Here is a 12,196-nt window from a genome sequence, read left to right as displayed (position 1 = left end):
GATATAAACTAAGTAAAAAAAAAAACTTTATCATTAGTGTCATGCAATATTTTGTATAATGTAATTTCTTGTACAGACATCTTTTATAAACCTGACACGTTCCACATCAATACGAAGTGTCGTATTCATGATCTATGGAACAAGTATTAATCTAATCTAATCTAATCTAATCATCAAATAAGAAACTACAAAAATGATAAAAACATGCAAAGTAATTTACAGCTTACATCTTTATACAGAGTATTCGCTTGAAGTAATGAGAAAATACTAATCACAGAGAGCTGTGCTGTTAATGATTGAAATCTACTAGTGTTTTCAGTGTCTCCCACTGAACTGACCGGGCGGGGTGGTGTAGTGGTTAGCACACTGGACTCGCATTCGGGAGTACGACGGTTCAATCCCGTGTCCGGCCATCCTGATTTAGGTTTTCCGCGATTTCCCTAAATCGCTTCAGGCAAATGACGGGATGGTATCTTTGAAAGGGTACGGACGACTTCTTTCGCCATCCTTCCCTAATCCAATGAGACCGATGACCTCATTGTTTGGTCTCGTCCCCAAACAACCCAATCCCCCAACCCAACCACCACTGATATGACACCATAGATATGTCACTGATGAAATGCGAGGATTGTTGAAGGTAAGAAGGACTGAAGTAGCAGGAAACTAGTTAGTGCTGGGATGAATGTCCATGGTTTACGTACAGCATGCCTAAACTATGTTTCAGCGACAGCATGATATAATTGTCTTCATCTTCTGTGAGTCGGTTTAAAACACTTTTTGTGTGATTACATTTACTTTCTTCTACCCAAACTACAGGTTCCCTAAGTTTACTTAGACTACCAGTCTCCCAAATGCTCTGAGGACAAGATGTAAGATGTCAAAATGTTCCTCCTACATAAACAGCACTGGGCGAGGTACATGTATGCTTGCCCAGTAGTATGGGCGAGTGTGTGGTAGCGAGTTAGGGCCCAACTGTCAAGTGGCATGCAATGGTCCCGACGTATTCGTACCCTTAACAATCCTCAAGTTTCATCAGTGACATGTATCTGAAGATATATCGGTGATGACACTGACACTACTGGCAGTTCAGCACAGCTCTGTGTGATTAACATTTTCTCATTGCAAATGGAGCGGTGGTGGGCCTATCACAGCAGGTGGCATATCTCCACCGGCAGACTGACTAGAAGCGCAAGTTCATCAAATGGATCAGTGGCGAGTCTGTCGCAGCATGTGGCGTATCCGCAGTGATGCCGGACTGACTAGCTCAGTGAGTTCAGTGAACGGAGTGGTGGTGAGTTTATCGCAGCATGTGGTTTATCTGCACCGACAGCAGTCTGATTAGTGGGTCGAGTTCAGCAAACAGAGCAGTGATGGGTCTATCGCAGCCTCTGGTGGTGCCAACCCAATGAGACAAGCCTTGACAACGTTCGATATATGTAAACAGAACAGGCACCCGACCGGTGTGACCGAGCGGTTCTAGGCGCTTCAGTCTGGAACAGCGCTACCGCTAAGGTCACAGGTTCGAATTCTGCCTCGGGCATGGATGTGTGTAATGTCGTTCGGTTAGTTAGGTTTAAGTAGTTATAAGTTCAAGGGGCTCATGACCTCAGATGTTAATTTCCATAGTGCTCAGAGCCATTTGAACCAAAACAGGCACCATCCATGCATAAGCAGAGGCCACTGAACTCCCCCCCCCTCACCCCCCCCCCCCTTGCTAGGTGGTCACTAATCTTAACACCTTAGGTGTGCTACTGGCATAGGAACTGTCTGTATTGGACAGCACTTTTTATATTTAAACTCACTGGAAACGAACACAAAATACACTACTAACATTTTGTATTTTCGTGAATATATGAAATGCATTTGTGCTGCTGCGCTCTCCAGGTCCGCGCTGTGTCTTTCTTGCGAAATTTCATCAGTGGCGACAGGCCGTGTCCGGCAAAGAAGCGAAGGTAAAGCTCAGCATAGCGGAAGGATGCTTTCATCTGTTATCAACACGACGACAAAGGGAAGCTATCAATTGTCTTCGTCTTCTGTGAGTCGGCTTCAATCACTTTTTGCGTAATTACATCCATTTGCTTCTTTTGAAACGCAGACTTCGTCAGTTTAGTGTGACAACCAGTCTCCAAAATGCACGAAGGACACGATATAAGATGTGTAAATGTTCCTCCTACCTTGATGAACTAACTGAAGTGACATTTAAATGGTCTGCAATGTGTTTAACTGTTTTAGGCCCCGATACCTGATCAAGAGCTGTGATAATGCTGATGAATGATACATTCAAAAATGGGATCCTTTGAAATTGATAACTCTGATCATTGTGCAGAAGCTCAATGTGTTTTCGACTTTCTGGGTGGAGCAAGAGTTGCTAGTAACTGCTTGTGAAGTCGAAGTACTCAGATATTTTACACCATCATGTGATTGTAATAGCTTCTAGAAATTCTCGGGTTGCTCCCTTTGCAGAAGAATGATGCAGCTGATTGCTCTAGCCTCTAATACAATCCTGACAACTCCATTTCACTTCGGTATAGTATGAATGAGACTGCTGGGCTCTCTCTCTCTCTCTCAGCGTTTGATGATATCCATATCAGGATTCTCTGAATATCTTGATCAACGGCAGGCTTCTTAGCTGATGCCACACAGAAAGATTTTATACGAAATAATTTATGAGGTTTTGCATTTAATTTGTAAACACATTTTTTCATTAGTCTGGGCAGGGACGAAAATATATCTTGTTAGTAGTGCAGTACCTCACTAAAGTTTTCCTTTTTATGATCGTCAAGTTCTGTTAACATATTCTGTTTCGATTTATACATGCGGCAGCACGATTCAAGTCATTCCACGCCATTACGTCGTTATCTTTGCGGTGAAACTGCGGAGTCGCAACTCCCGTGTCTTCTTTTATGCTAATAAAACAAAGGCTCAAGCTCGTAGCACCTTCATAATCTTCATCTATAATGACTTAAATGTAAATCTTTCTCTCTTCTTCCTGGTTCTTCATGTAGGCACATCCTTCTACAACATCTAATCGGCAACATCTTTCCGTCATGCAGTCTGTATCGAATACGATTCTGAAGGTCAAAACGAAATAACAATAATAGACTGTTCAAAATCTTCTCACAAAATTTTATATTTCATTAGAACTTGATCTCAGAATGGCTTGCTTCGATTCCAGAATCCGCTTACAATTCTTAGTCCGCTTAACGGAAAAACTGACATCCCTGCGCTTTGAGCACTTGAAATAATTTTTCTGTTACTGCACTAGCCTCCAGGCTACAACCCAATTCTTTCACCGTAACATCTGCTTAAATTCGATCTTAGCATATTGCTCATCTTCACTTAATCAATCTTCCGTAATGTCACGTCCGTTGTGCGTAGTCTATACTGCTATATGTGACGCCACGTCCGTGTGTACAGTTTCAGAGGGGGATCACGCCCGAAAGTGAAATCAGTTTTTCTGCGAATTCCGGAGTGGAATCGAGTCATTTTTCTTCTGCTCTGTGGCAATCGGTTGTAGTTCCTCTGGAATTCGCGACGATAGCCCTGTCGCTTTTCGCACTGCTGCCTGCGGTCGTCCTGTCTTCTTGTTTCGCTGAGATCAGTCAGCCGATTTGGAGCGAAAGCCGGTTCATCACTGTATTCATTTCACGATGCATCATTGACTCGATTTAGTACATCACTATGATCATTCTCATGCCACCTTCTTTCGGTGTCAAGTGCTTCACTTCGATTGACATACGTATCGATCTTTTTGCATTTTACGAGGGCTAATCTATCACGAAGAGTCAGTGTAATCATTCTAAAATAATGTTATGAGTTCCATGTCTGTGATGGGCGCACCAAAATATTCTTCAAGGAGCCGATACGCATGGAAAAATTCATGAAAAACACTGTTACTGCGGCTACAATGTGACGACGTCAATTATTTTGGCTTGACTGCCCACTGTTGCTCAACAGACCAAAATACATTCAAAAAGGCAGCCTGAAATTTAGTCAAATTATGCTATCAGCTAGTCTAATCACCAACGTGTATTGATTTCTTTCAAATTGATCATAGACAGATTTGATTTTTATTTCTCAGAAAGCAGTTTGAGAACGCATGTCTGACTTGACACACGAAGGCAACAGATGCAACCCTTGAGTGTAGTGAACCTGTGAAACTTGTGTGTACGTAACACAAGTTGTTGTTGTTGTGGTCTTCAGTCCTAAGACTGGTTTGATGCAGCTCTCCATGCTACTCTATCCTGTGCAAGCTTCTTCATCTCCCAGTACCTACTGCAACCCACATCCTCCTGAATCTGCTTCGTGTAGTCATCTCTTCGTCTCCCTCTATGATTTTTACCCTCTACGCGGCCCTCCAATACTAAATTGGTGATCCCTTGATGCCTCAGAACATGTCCTACCAACCGATCCCTTCTTCTGGTCAAGTTGTGCCACAAACTTCTCTTCTCCCCAATCCTATTCAATACTTCATCATTAGTTATGTGATCTACCCATTTAATCTTCAGCATTCTTCTGTAGCACCACATTTCGAAATCTTCTATTCTCTTCATGTCCAAACTATTTATCGTCCATGTTTCACTTCCATACATGGCTACACTCCATACAAATATTTTCAGAAACGACTTCCTGACACTTAAATCTATACTCGATGTTAACAAATTTCTCTTCTTCAGAAACGTTTTCCTTGCCATTGCCAGTCTACATTTTATATCCTCTCTACTTCGACCATCATCAGTTATTTTGCTCCCCAAATAGCAAAATTCCTTTACTACTTTAAGTGTCTCATTTCCTAATCTAATTCCCTCAGCATCACCGGACTTAATTCGACTACATTCCATTATCCTCGTTTTGCTTTTGTTGATGTTCATCTTATATCCTCCTTTCAAGACACTATCCATTCCGTTCAACTGCTCTTCCACGTCCTTTGCTGTGTATGACAGAATTACGATGTCATCGGCGAACCTCAAAAATTTATTTCTTCTCCATGGATTTTAATACCTTCTCCAAATTTTTCTTTTGTTTCCTTTACTACTTGCTTAATATACAGATTGAATAACATCGGGGAGAGACTACAACCCTGTCTCACTCCCTTCCCAACCACTGCTTCCCTTTCATGTCCCTCGGCTCTTATAACTGCCATCTGGTTTCTGTGCAAACTGTAAATAGCCTTTCGCTCCCTATATTTTACCCCTGTCACCTTCAGAATTTGAAAGAGAGTATTTCAGTCAACATTGTCAAAAGCTTTCTCTAAGTCTAATAACGCTAGAAACATAGGTTTGCCCATCCTTAATCTAGCTTCTAAGATAAATCGTAGGGTCAGTATTGCCTCACGTGATCCAACATTTCTACGGAATCCAAACTGGTCTTCCCTGAGGTCAGCTTCTACTAGTTTTTCCATTCATCTGTAAAGAATTCGCGTTAGTATTTTGCAGCTGTGACTTATTAAACTGATAGTTCGGTAATTTTCACATCTGTCAACACCTGCTTTCTTTGGGATTGGAATTATTATATTCTTCTTGATGTCTGACGGTATTTCGCCTGTCTCTTACATCTTGCTCACCAGATGGTCGAGTTTTGTCAGGACTGGCTCTCCCAAGGCCGTCAGTAGCTCCAATGGAATGTTGTCTACTCCAGGGGCCTTGTTTCGACTCAGATCTTTCAGTGCTCTGTCAAACTCTTCACGCAGTATCGTATCTCCCATTTCGTCTTCATCTACATCCTTTTCCATTTCCATAATATTGTCCTCAAGTACATCGCCCTTGTATAGACCCTCTATATACTCCTACCACCTTTCTGCTTTCCCTTCTTTGCTTAGAACTGGGTTTCCATCTGAGCTCTTGATGTTCATATAAGTTGTTCTCTTATCTCTAAAGGTCTCTTTAATTTTGCTGTAGGCAGTATCTATCTTACCCCTGGTGAGATAAGCCTCTACATCCTTACATTTGTCCTCTGGCCATCCCTGCTTAGCCATTTTGCACTCCCTGTCTATCTTATTTTTGAGACGTCTGTATTCCTTTTTGCCTGCTTCATTTACTGCATTTTTATATTTTCTCCTTTCATCAATTAAATTCAATATTTCTTCTGTTACCCAAGGTTTTCTACTAGCCCTCGTCTTTTTACCTACTTGATCCTCTGCTGCCTTCACTACTTCATCCCTCAAAGCTACCCATTCTTCTTCTAGTGTATTTCTTTCCCCCATTCCTGTCAATTGCTCCCTTATGCTCTCCCTGAAACTCTGTACAACCTCTGGTTCTTTTAGTTTATCCATGTCGCATCTCCTTAAAGTCCCACATTTTTGCAGTTTCTTCAGTTTTAATCTACAGATCATAACGAATAGATTGTAGTCAGAGTCCACATTTGCCCCTGGAAATGTCTTACAATTTAAAACCTGGTTCCTAAATCTCTGTCTTACCATTATATAATATATCTGATACCTTTTGGTATCTCCAGGCTTCTTCCATGTATACAGCCTTCTTTTATGATTCTTGAATCAAGTGTTACCTATGATTAAGTTGTGCTCTGTGCAAAATTCTAACAGGCGGCTTCCTCTTTCATTTCTTTGCCCCAGTCCATATTCACCTACTACGTTTCCTTCACTCCCTTTTCCTACTATCGAATTACAGTCACCCATGACTATTAAATTTTCATCTCCCTTCACTACCTGAATAATTTCTTTTATTTGATCATACATTTCTTCAATTTCTTCGTCATCTGCAGAGCTAGTTAGCATATAAACTTGTAGTACTGTAGTAGGTGTGGGCTTCGTATCTATCTTGGCCACAATAATGCGTTCACTATGCTGTTTGTAGTAGCTTACCCGCATTCCTCTTTTCCTATTCATTACTAAACCTACTCCTGCATTACCCCTATTTGATAACCCTGTAGTCGCCTGACCAGAAATCTTGTTCCTCCTGCCACCGAACTTCACTAATTCATCAACAATGAAATTTGACGTTGCACTCACCGTACTCAAAGGTATCTCCTGTATTTTCTAACAAGCTTGGTGTTGCATTATGTTCTAGTTTCGCGGCCAGGATCGGGTATTATGCCGGACGCCAGCTACAACGATAAAGAGTGATTGTTTATGATGCGAACTACTACTCTTTACTGCCGATATCTCCATGCTGTGCTTTTTGATTTTATCTTCCACCTGATAGGTCACGGTTTTATTGTGCATACGATCTCCGTCTTGCTTAGATTTCAGTGCCTCATCTGAGCTTGTTTCCCTCCATCATAACTTCGTTATGTGATTCTTCCTGTTCTTCAGTGACGTGTTGAGTTCCTTTCGCGACTTATCAGATGCTTCTAGAAATTCTTGTTTATTTTTTTTAACTGATCCTTCAGCCGATAAAATTACCGTTTTAGTTCCTATTGAAGACCATCAGTTTTATTTTTAGTCTCCTGTCGACAGTTTGTTGTTTAAGATCATTACCTTGTTTCTTAATGTCGGTAGCTCACTGTTTGAGATCATTATTCATATTGAAAACGAAACTTATTGGCAGATCAAAACTGCGTGTCATACCGAGACTCAAACTCGGTACCCGAGTTCGAGCCTCCGTCCGGCATAAGGTTTTAATCTGCCAGGCAGTATCGTATCAGCGCACACAACGCAGCAGAGTGCAAATTTCATTCTGGATTATACATATTCTCGATGTACTTAAACAATTAACTTTGCCCAACCGTTAACGGTTCGTGGCTAATCTGCATTGCTCTTAACCCTGATCTCTGTTCGCTGTTGTAAACAGCACATCTGAAACTAAGCTTTCTAATCAGGGTGCTTATATTGACTGGTTATTCAAACTGATTCATTAGAATACAGTAAAAAAAAATCAGGCGACTCTGTAGAAGTGGCTGGTATGGGTGTCTAGTTATTTCGGATGTCGAGGAAAAGCTTTCTGCCCGACTATTGATGCACAGCTTCAACATTTTTTTTCCTTCTGTGAGTAGCAACCAAACTCAACGTCTTCAGTTATTTGTCTCATATATTTCCATCTCTGTTTTCTCCTTATGGAGTTTTTAACCTTTACTGCTTCCTCAAGAAGCTCTGATGTCTTAATAAATGTCCGATTATCTCGTTCCTCCTACTGATCAATATTTTCCACGTGTTCCTTTCCACGCCACTTCTATAGAGAACCTCCTCTTTTCTTACCATATCACTCCACCTAATTTTCATCATTCTTTTATAGGATCACGTCTCAAACGCTTCGATTTTCTTCCGTAATTTTTTGTAATTGTGGTGTCTACCATCTCGATATTACTATCCTGTGGCGTATCAACCAAGATCATCTCAAAATCACTATTTGGCGGGGAGATAAAATGTCGCTGAACTCAAACGAAACGACAAATTTTTATGAGCATCTTAGCCTACCGTTAAACGTGTGGTTATTCCTCTCTACAATTTGCCAACAATTTGTTAGGTGCCCCATTGCAAATGCATTCACCCACGAGTAATACGCACTAACACCATAGCTCTTAGGCAATAGTATTCACACACAGGTATTGAATTGCATTGTGGTAGTGAGATTAAATTGAAGACGATAACTTGAAACGCGATATACGCCTGAACGCAAAGGCAGGCAGGCTAGAACCAGATCTTTCACGTTATTTTCCATGGGGTATGGTTTCGAAGGGACCTGTCAATAACTCCGCATGTACTGGAGCAGATTAAAGTTTTTGTGAATTACTTGGATGTAAATATTAAATAATGTGCATACAAAAAGAAAGAAGCCGGGGGCTGTAAAAGGAAAATCGGCGGTAAGAGGTGCGGTCCCTGTAAGAGCGCTTAGGCCACAAGGTTACCCGCTGGAGGGACATGCGCAAACACTCACGTGACGAGAGAGCTAGGAAGCGCACGCTCCGACCGGCCCCTGTAATTTTCTGAAGTCACTGAAATGTATGCTTCAAAAGAAGAGCAAGAGTGCGTTTAAGGTGTCAGCGACGCTGCGTGCTTCCCCTGACTCGGGTTAGCAGTGATGACCACATGTCTCGTCTCAACCGAACACTCATTACACTTCCTTCATTGGCATAACGCTGCAGATGTTCCAGAGAGTCTCGTTCTCTGAATGCTTCCGATGATGGTTGGAGAATGTGTGGCATCCATTGGGTGCAACATTTTATGAAATTTCAATCTGTCCTTAATGATGGTGTGAATACTTCCGACGCTCAGTCCGACCTTTGCGGCAATGGCTGCTACCGTAACTCCCCAGTTTCGAATAAGGCCATTCACCTGATGAACTACGGCGCCGGTAATGCGATGTGGCGTTCCAGACCGTGCGTCATCGACCAACGACATCCAATGAATTTTTGCTCCGAACACTCCTTTCGATGTCAGGGACTACTCTACACCCCTTTGCTCTTCCTTTGAAGCCCCTATTTCACTTCATTCTGCCGCGCTGAGTGGCCGCTCGGTTTGAGGCGTCTTGTCACGGACAGCGTGGTTACTGCCGAAGGAGGATCGAGTCCTCCCTCGGGCATGGATATGTGTGTTGTTCTTAATGTAAGTTAGTTGTGAGTAAGTTTAAGGACCAATGACCGCAACAGTTTGGTCCCTTAGGAATTCACTCACATTTTCACTGCATTCAGCGTGACAAAGTGCAGTGGCTCTCCGACGCATGCGCTTGATCGTTCTATCGTCATGTTGGTGTGCACCTCCGTCTCTTTAGAGGGTAGTTTTGGACCTAAGCGCTCATACAGTGACCACACCTTCTTTCGCTGCAGTGGTTTTCATTTTACAGCATCTGGCTTGTTTCTTTTTGGATATCCTTTATATACACTGACATAATGGCGAATTTGTTTCCGCAGTGTTCACTTTATGATGTTCACTGCTTTTTCGGGCAGTGGTATGAGTACAATGTTACTTTCTGTGCCCGACTACCAGGTACGGGGTTGGAACTGGTACCGGTGGCGGAGGTCATCCACGGCTGCGTTCTCGTCTTGTTCGGTGCAGCGCTTGTACTCGGCAGCATTATGGTGAGTTCATATCGCTAAAAAACGTCTTTCAAATGCGCTACTGCAGAAAGATACTTTGCATATTTTTCATCGATCCTACATTATGTTAAGTCTGTCACACTTAGTTACAGTAATTTGTCAGGAATAGCGTGCGATTTGCCCACTAGCAATAGTGAGCGAAACGTCGGTAGTTTTACATATTGACAATGCGGTCACAAACCCAGTAAACTTTTACTGACTGTGACAATGGCCGCAGAAGCCTACGTTTATATAGAACACTATTGTTGCAAGATATCGAATTTTACAACTGTAGTAAACAATCCACGCAGATCGAATGCAGTGTAGTCCGAGAGCAGTGAACGGATTTGCCATGCCTAATTGCACTGCACATTGCAGTCGGAAATTCGAGCAGGAACTGTACTCTGAGGTGCACGGTGCGGGTTTACGAGTATTCAGGGTGTTTCCATAAGAGCGTCCAAAAATTTAATAGGACACAGATGGTGCTCCACTGAACAGTTTGAGGCAGGGAACTAGGGGTCGGAGAAGCCATCTTAAGGAGATAACAGGAATAAAATCACATTACTGTACTCTTTTTTATTTACATTAGTTACCTGCAAATATCATCATTGACACAACGAACGTACCATTTGTACTGTATCTCACAAAATGTGCTGAAACTGACAGTCATCGACCTCAATGCAAGCATGATATCGTCGAACAACATTCTGGCGCACGCTCATGAATATCGCTTGTGTGTTTCTAATCATATCACAGGCAGTGCCAATTCTGGCAACTAATTCCATCTCCTTATCAATTTAGATATTCCCATAGGAAATAATCAAGGGGAATCGGGTTATGTGACCTCGCAAGCCATGTAATAGGGCCTCCCCTTCCAATCCAGCGACCAGGAAATGCTGTACGGTACTGCTCCATCGTATTTTACTGTACGTCTCTGAATAGCACTGTGTAACGAATGGGTACGTCGTTGACTCATAACACGTTCTATCATGGATACAACAGAACCCCCAAATGAACAAGTAAAGTAAATGAAACCAGCGTCATGACTTCCTGGTAATCAGGCTCTTTCTCCTTGTTCACTTGCAGAAAATAAAGAATGTACACGTAAATAAACAGCGCAGTATGTGCAAAATTGTACGCATGTTAGTTTTAAATCTGGTGAAAAGCAGTAATGCTAGAAAAAGCGGCTGACAAGTATACTTCCATATCGTGTTAAGCGGGCTTTAGCGGCCCCAGATTCCCTACTTCAAACTGTTCAGTGGAGCGTTCTCCATGTCCTGTTGCAATTTTGCAGGCTCTTGCGGAAACCGCCTGTGTGACCCCGGGCGTTGTAGCGTAGCTATTGAAGTGACTAACTTCTTCAAGGCAGTTCGATATGTTTGTGGATGAGAAAGAGGTGGGAAGAGCGTAGTGGAATAAACACACACACACACACACACACACACACACATATATATATATATATATATATATATATATATATATATATATATATATATATATATATATATACTCCTGGAAATTGAAATAAGAACACCGTGAATTCATTGCCCCAGGAAGGGGAAACTTTATTCACACATTCCTGGGTTCAGATACATCACATGATCACACTGACACAACCACAGGCACATAGACACAGGCAACAGAGCATGCACAATGTCGGCACTAGTACAGTGTATATCCACCTTTCGCAGCAATGCAGGCTGCTATTCTCCCATGGAGACGATCGCAGAGATGCTGGATGTAGTCCTGTGGAACGGCTTGCCATGCCATTTCCATCTGGCGCCTCAGTTGGACCAGCGTTCGTGCTGGACTTACAGACCGCGTGAGACGACGCTTCATCCAGTCCCAAACATGCTCAATGGGGGACAGATCCGGAGATCTTGCTGGCCAGGGTAGTTGACTTGCACCTTCTAGAGCACGTTGGGTGGCACGGGATACATGCGGACGTGCATTATCCTGTTGGAACAGCAAGTTCCCTTGCCGGTCTAGGAATGGTAGAACGATGGGTTCGATGACGGTTTGGATGTACCGTGCACTATTCAGTGTCCCCTCGACAATCACCAGAGGTGTACGGCCAGTGTAGGAGATCGCTCCCCACACCATGATGCCGGGTGTTGGCCCTGTGTGCCTCGGTCGTATGCAGTCCTGATTGTGGCGCTCACCTGCACGGCGCCAAACACGCATACGACCATCATTGGCACCAAGGCAGAAGCGACTCTCATCG

At 42.8% G+C, this 12,196-nt stretch overlaps 1 protein-coding gene across 1 annotated transcript in view; it reads left to right on the top strand.

Annotated features, from left to right (window-relative positions):
* LOC126343319 (uncharacterized) overlaps positions 1–12,196 on the top strand; it is a 48,122-nt gene that overhangs the window by 26,447 nt on the left and 9,479 nt on the right. The window contains exon 5 of the mRNA XM_050001929.1: positions 9,881–9,972. Within this exon, the coding sequence (XP_049857886.1) occupies positions 9,881–9,972 (92 nt within the window). The remainder of the gene's footprint in view (positions 1–9,880; positions 9,973–12,196) is intronic.

Source organism: Schistocerca gregaria, chromosome 1, assembly GCF_023897955.1.
Source record: "Schistocerca gregaria isolate iqSchGreg1 chromosome 1, iqSchGreg1.2, whole genome shotgun sequence".
NCBI classification, from domain to species: domain Eukaryota; kingdom Metazoa; phylum Arthropoda; class Insecta; order Orthoptera; family Acrididae; genus Schistocerca; species Schistocerca gregaria.
This window is presented reverse-complemented; position numbering and strand designations above follow the sequence as displayed.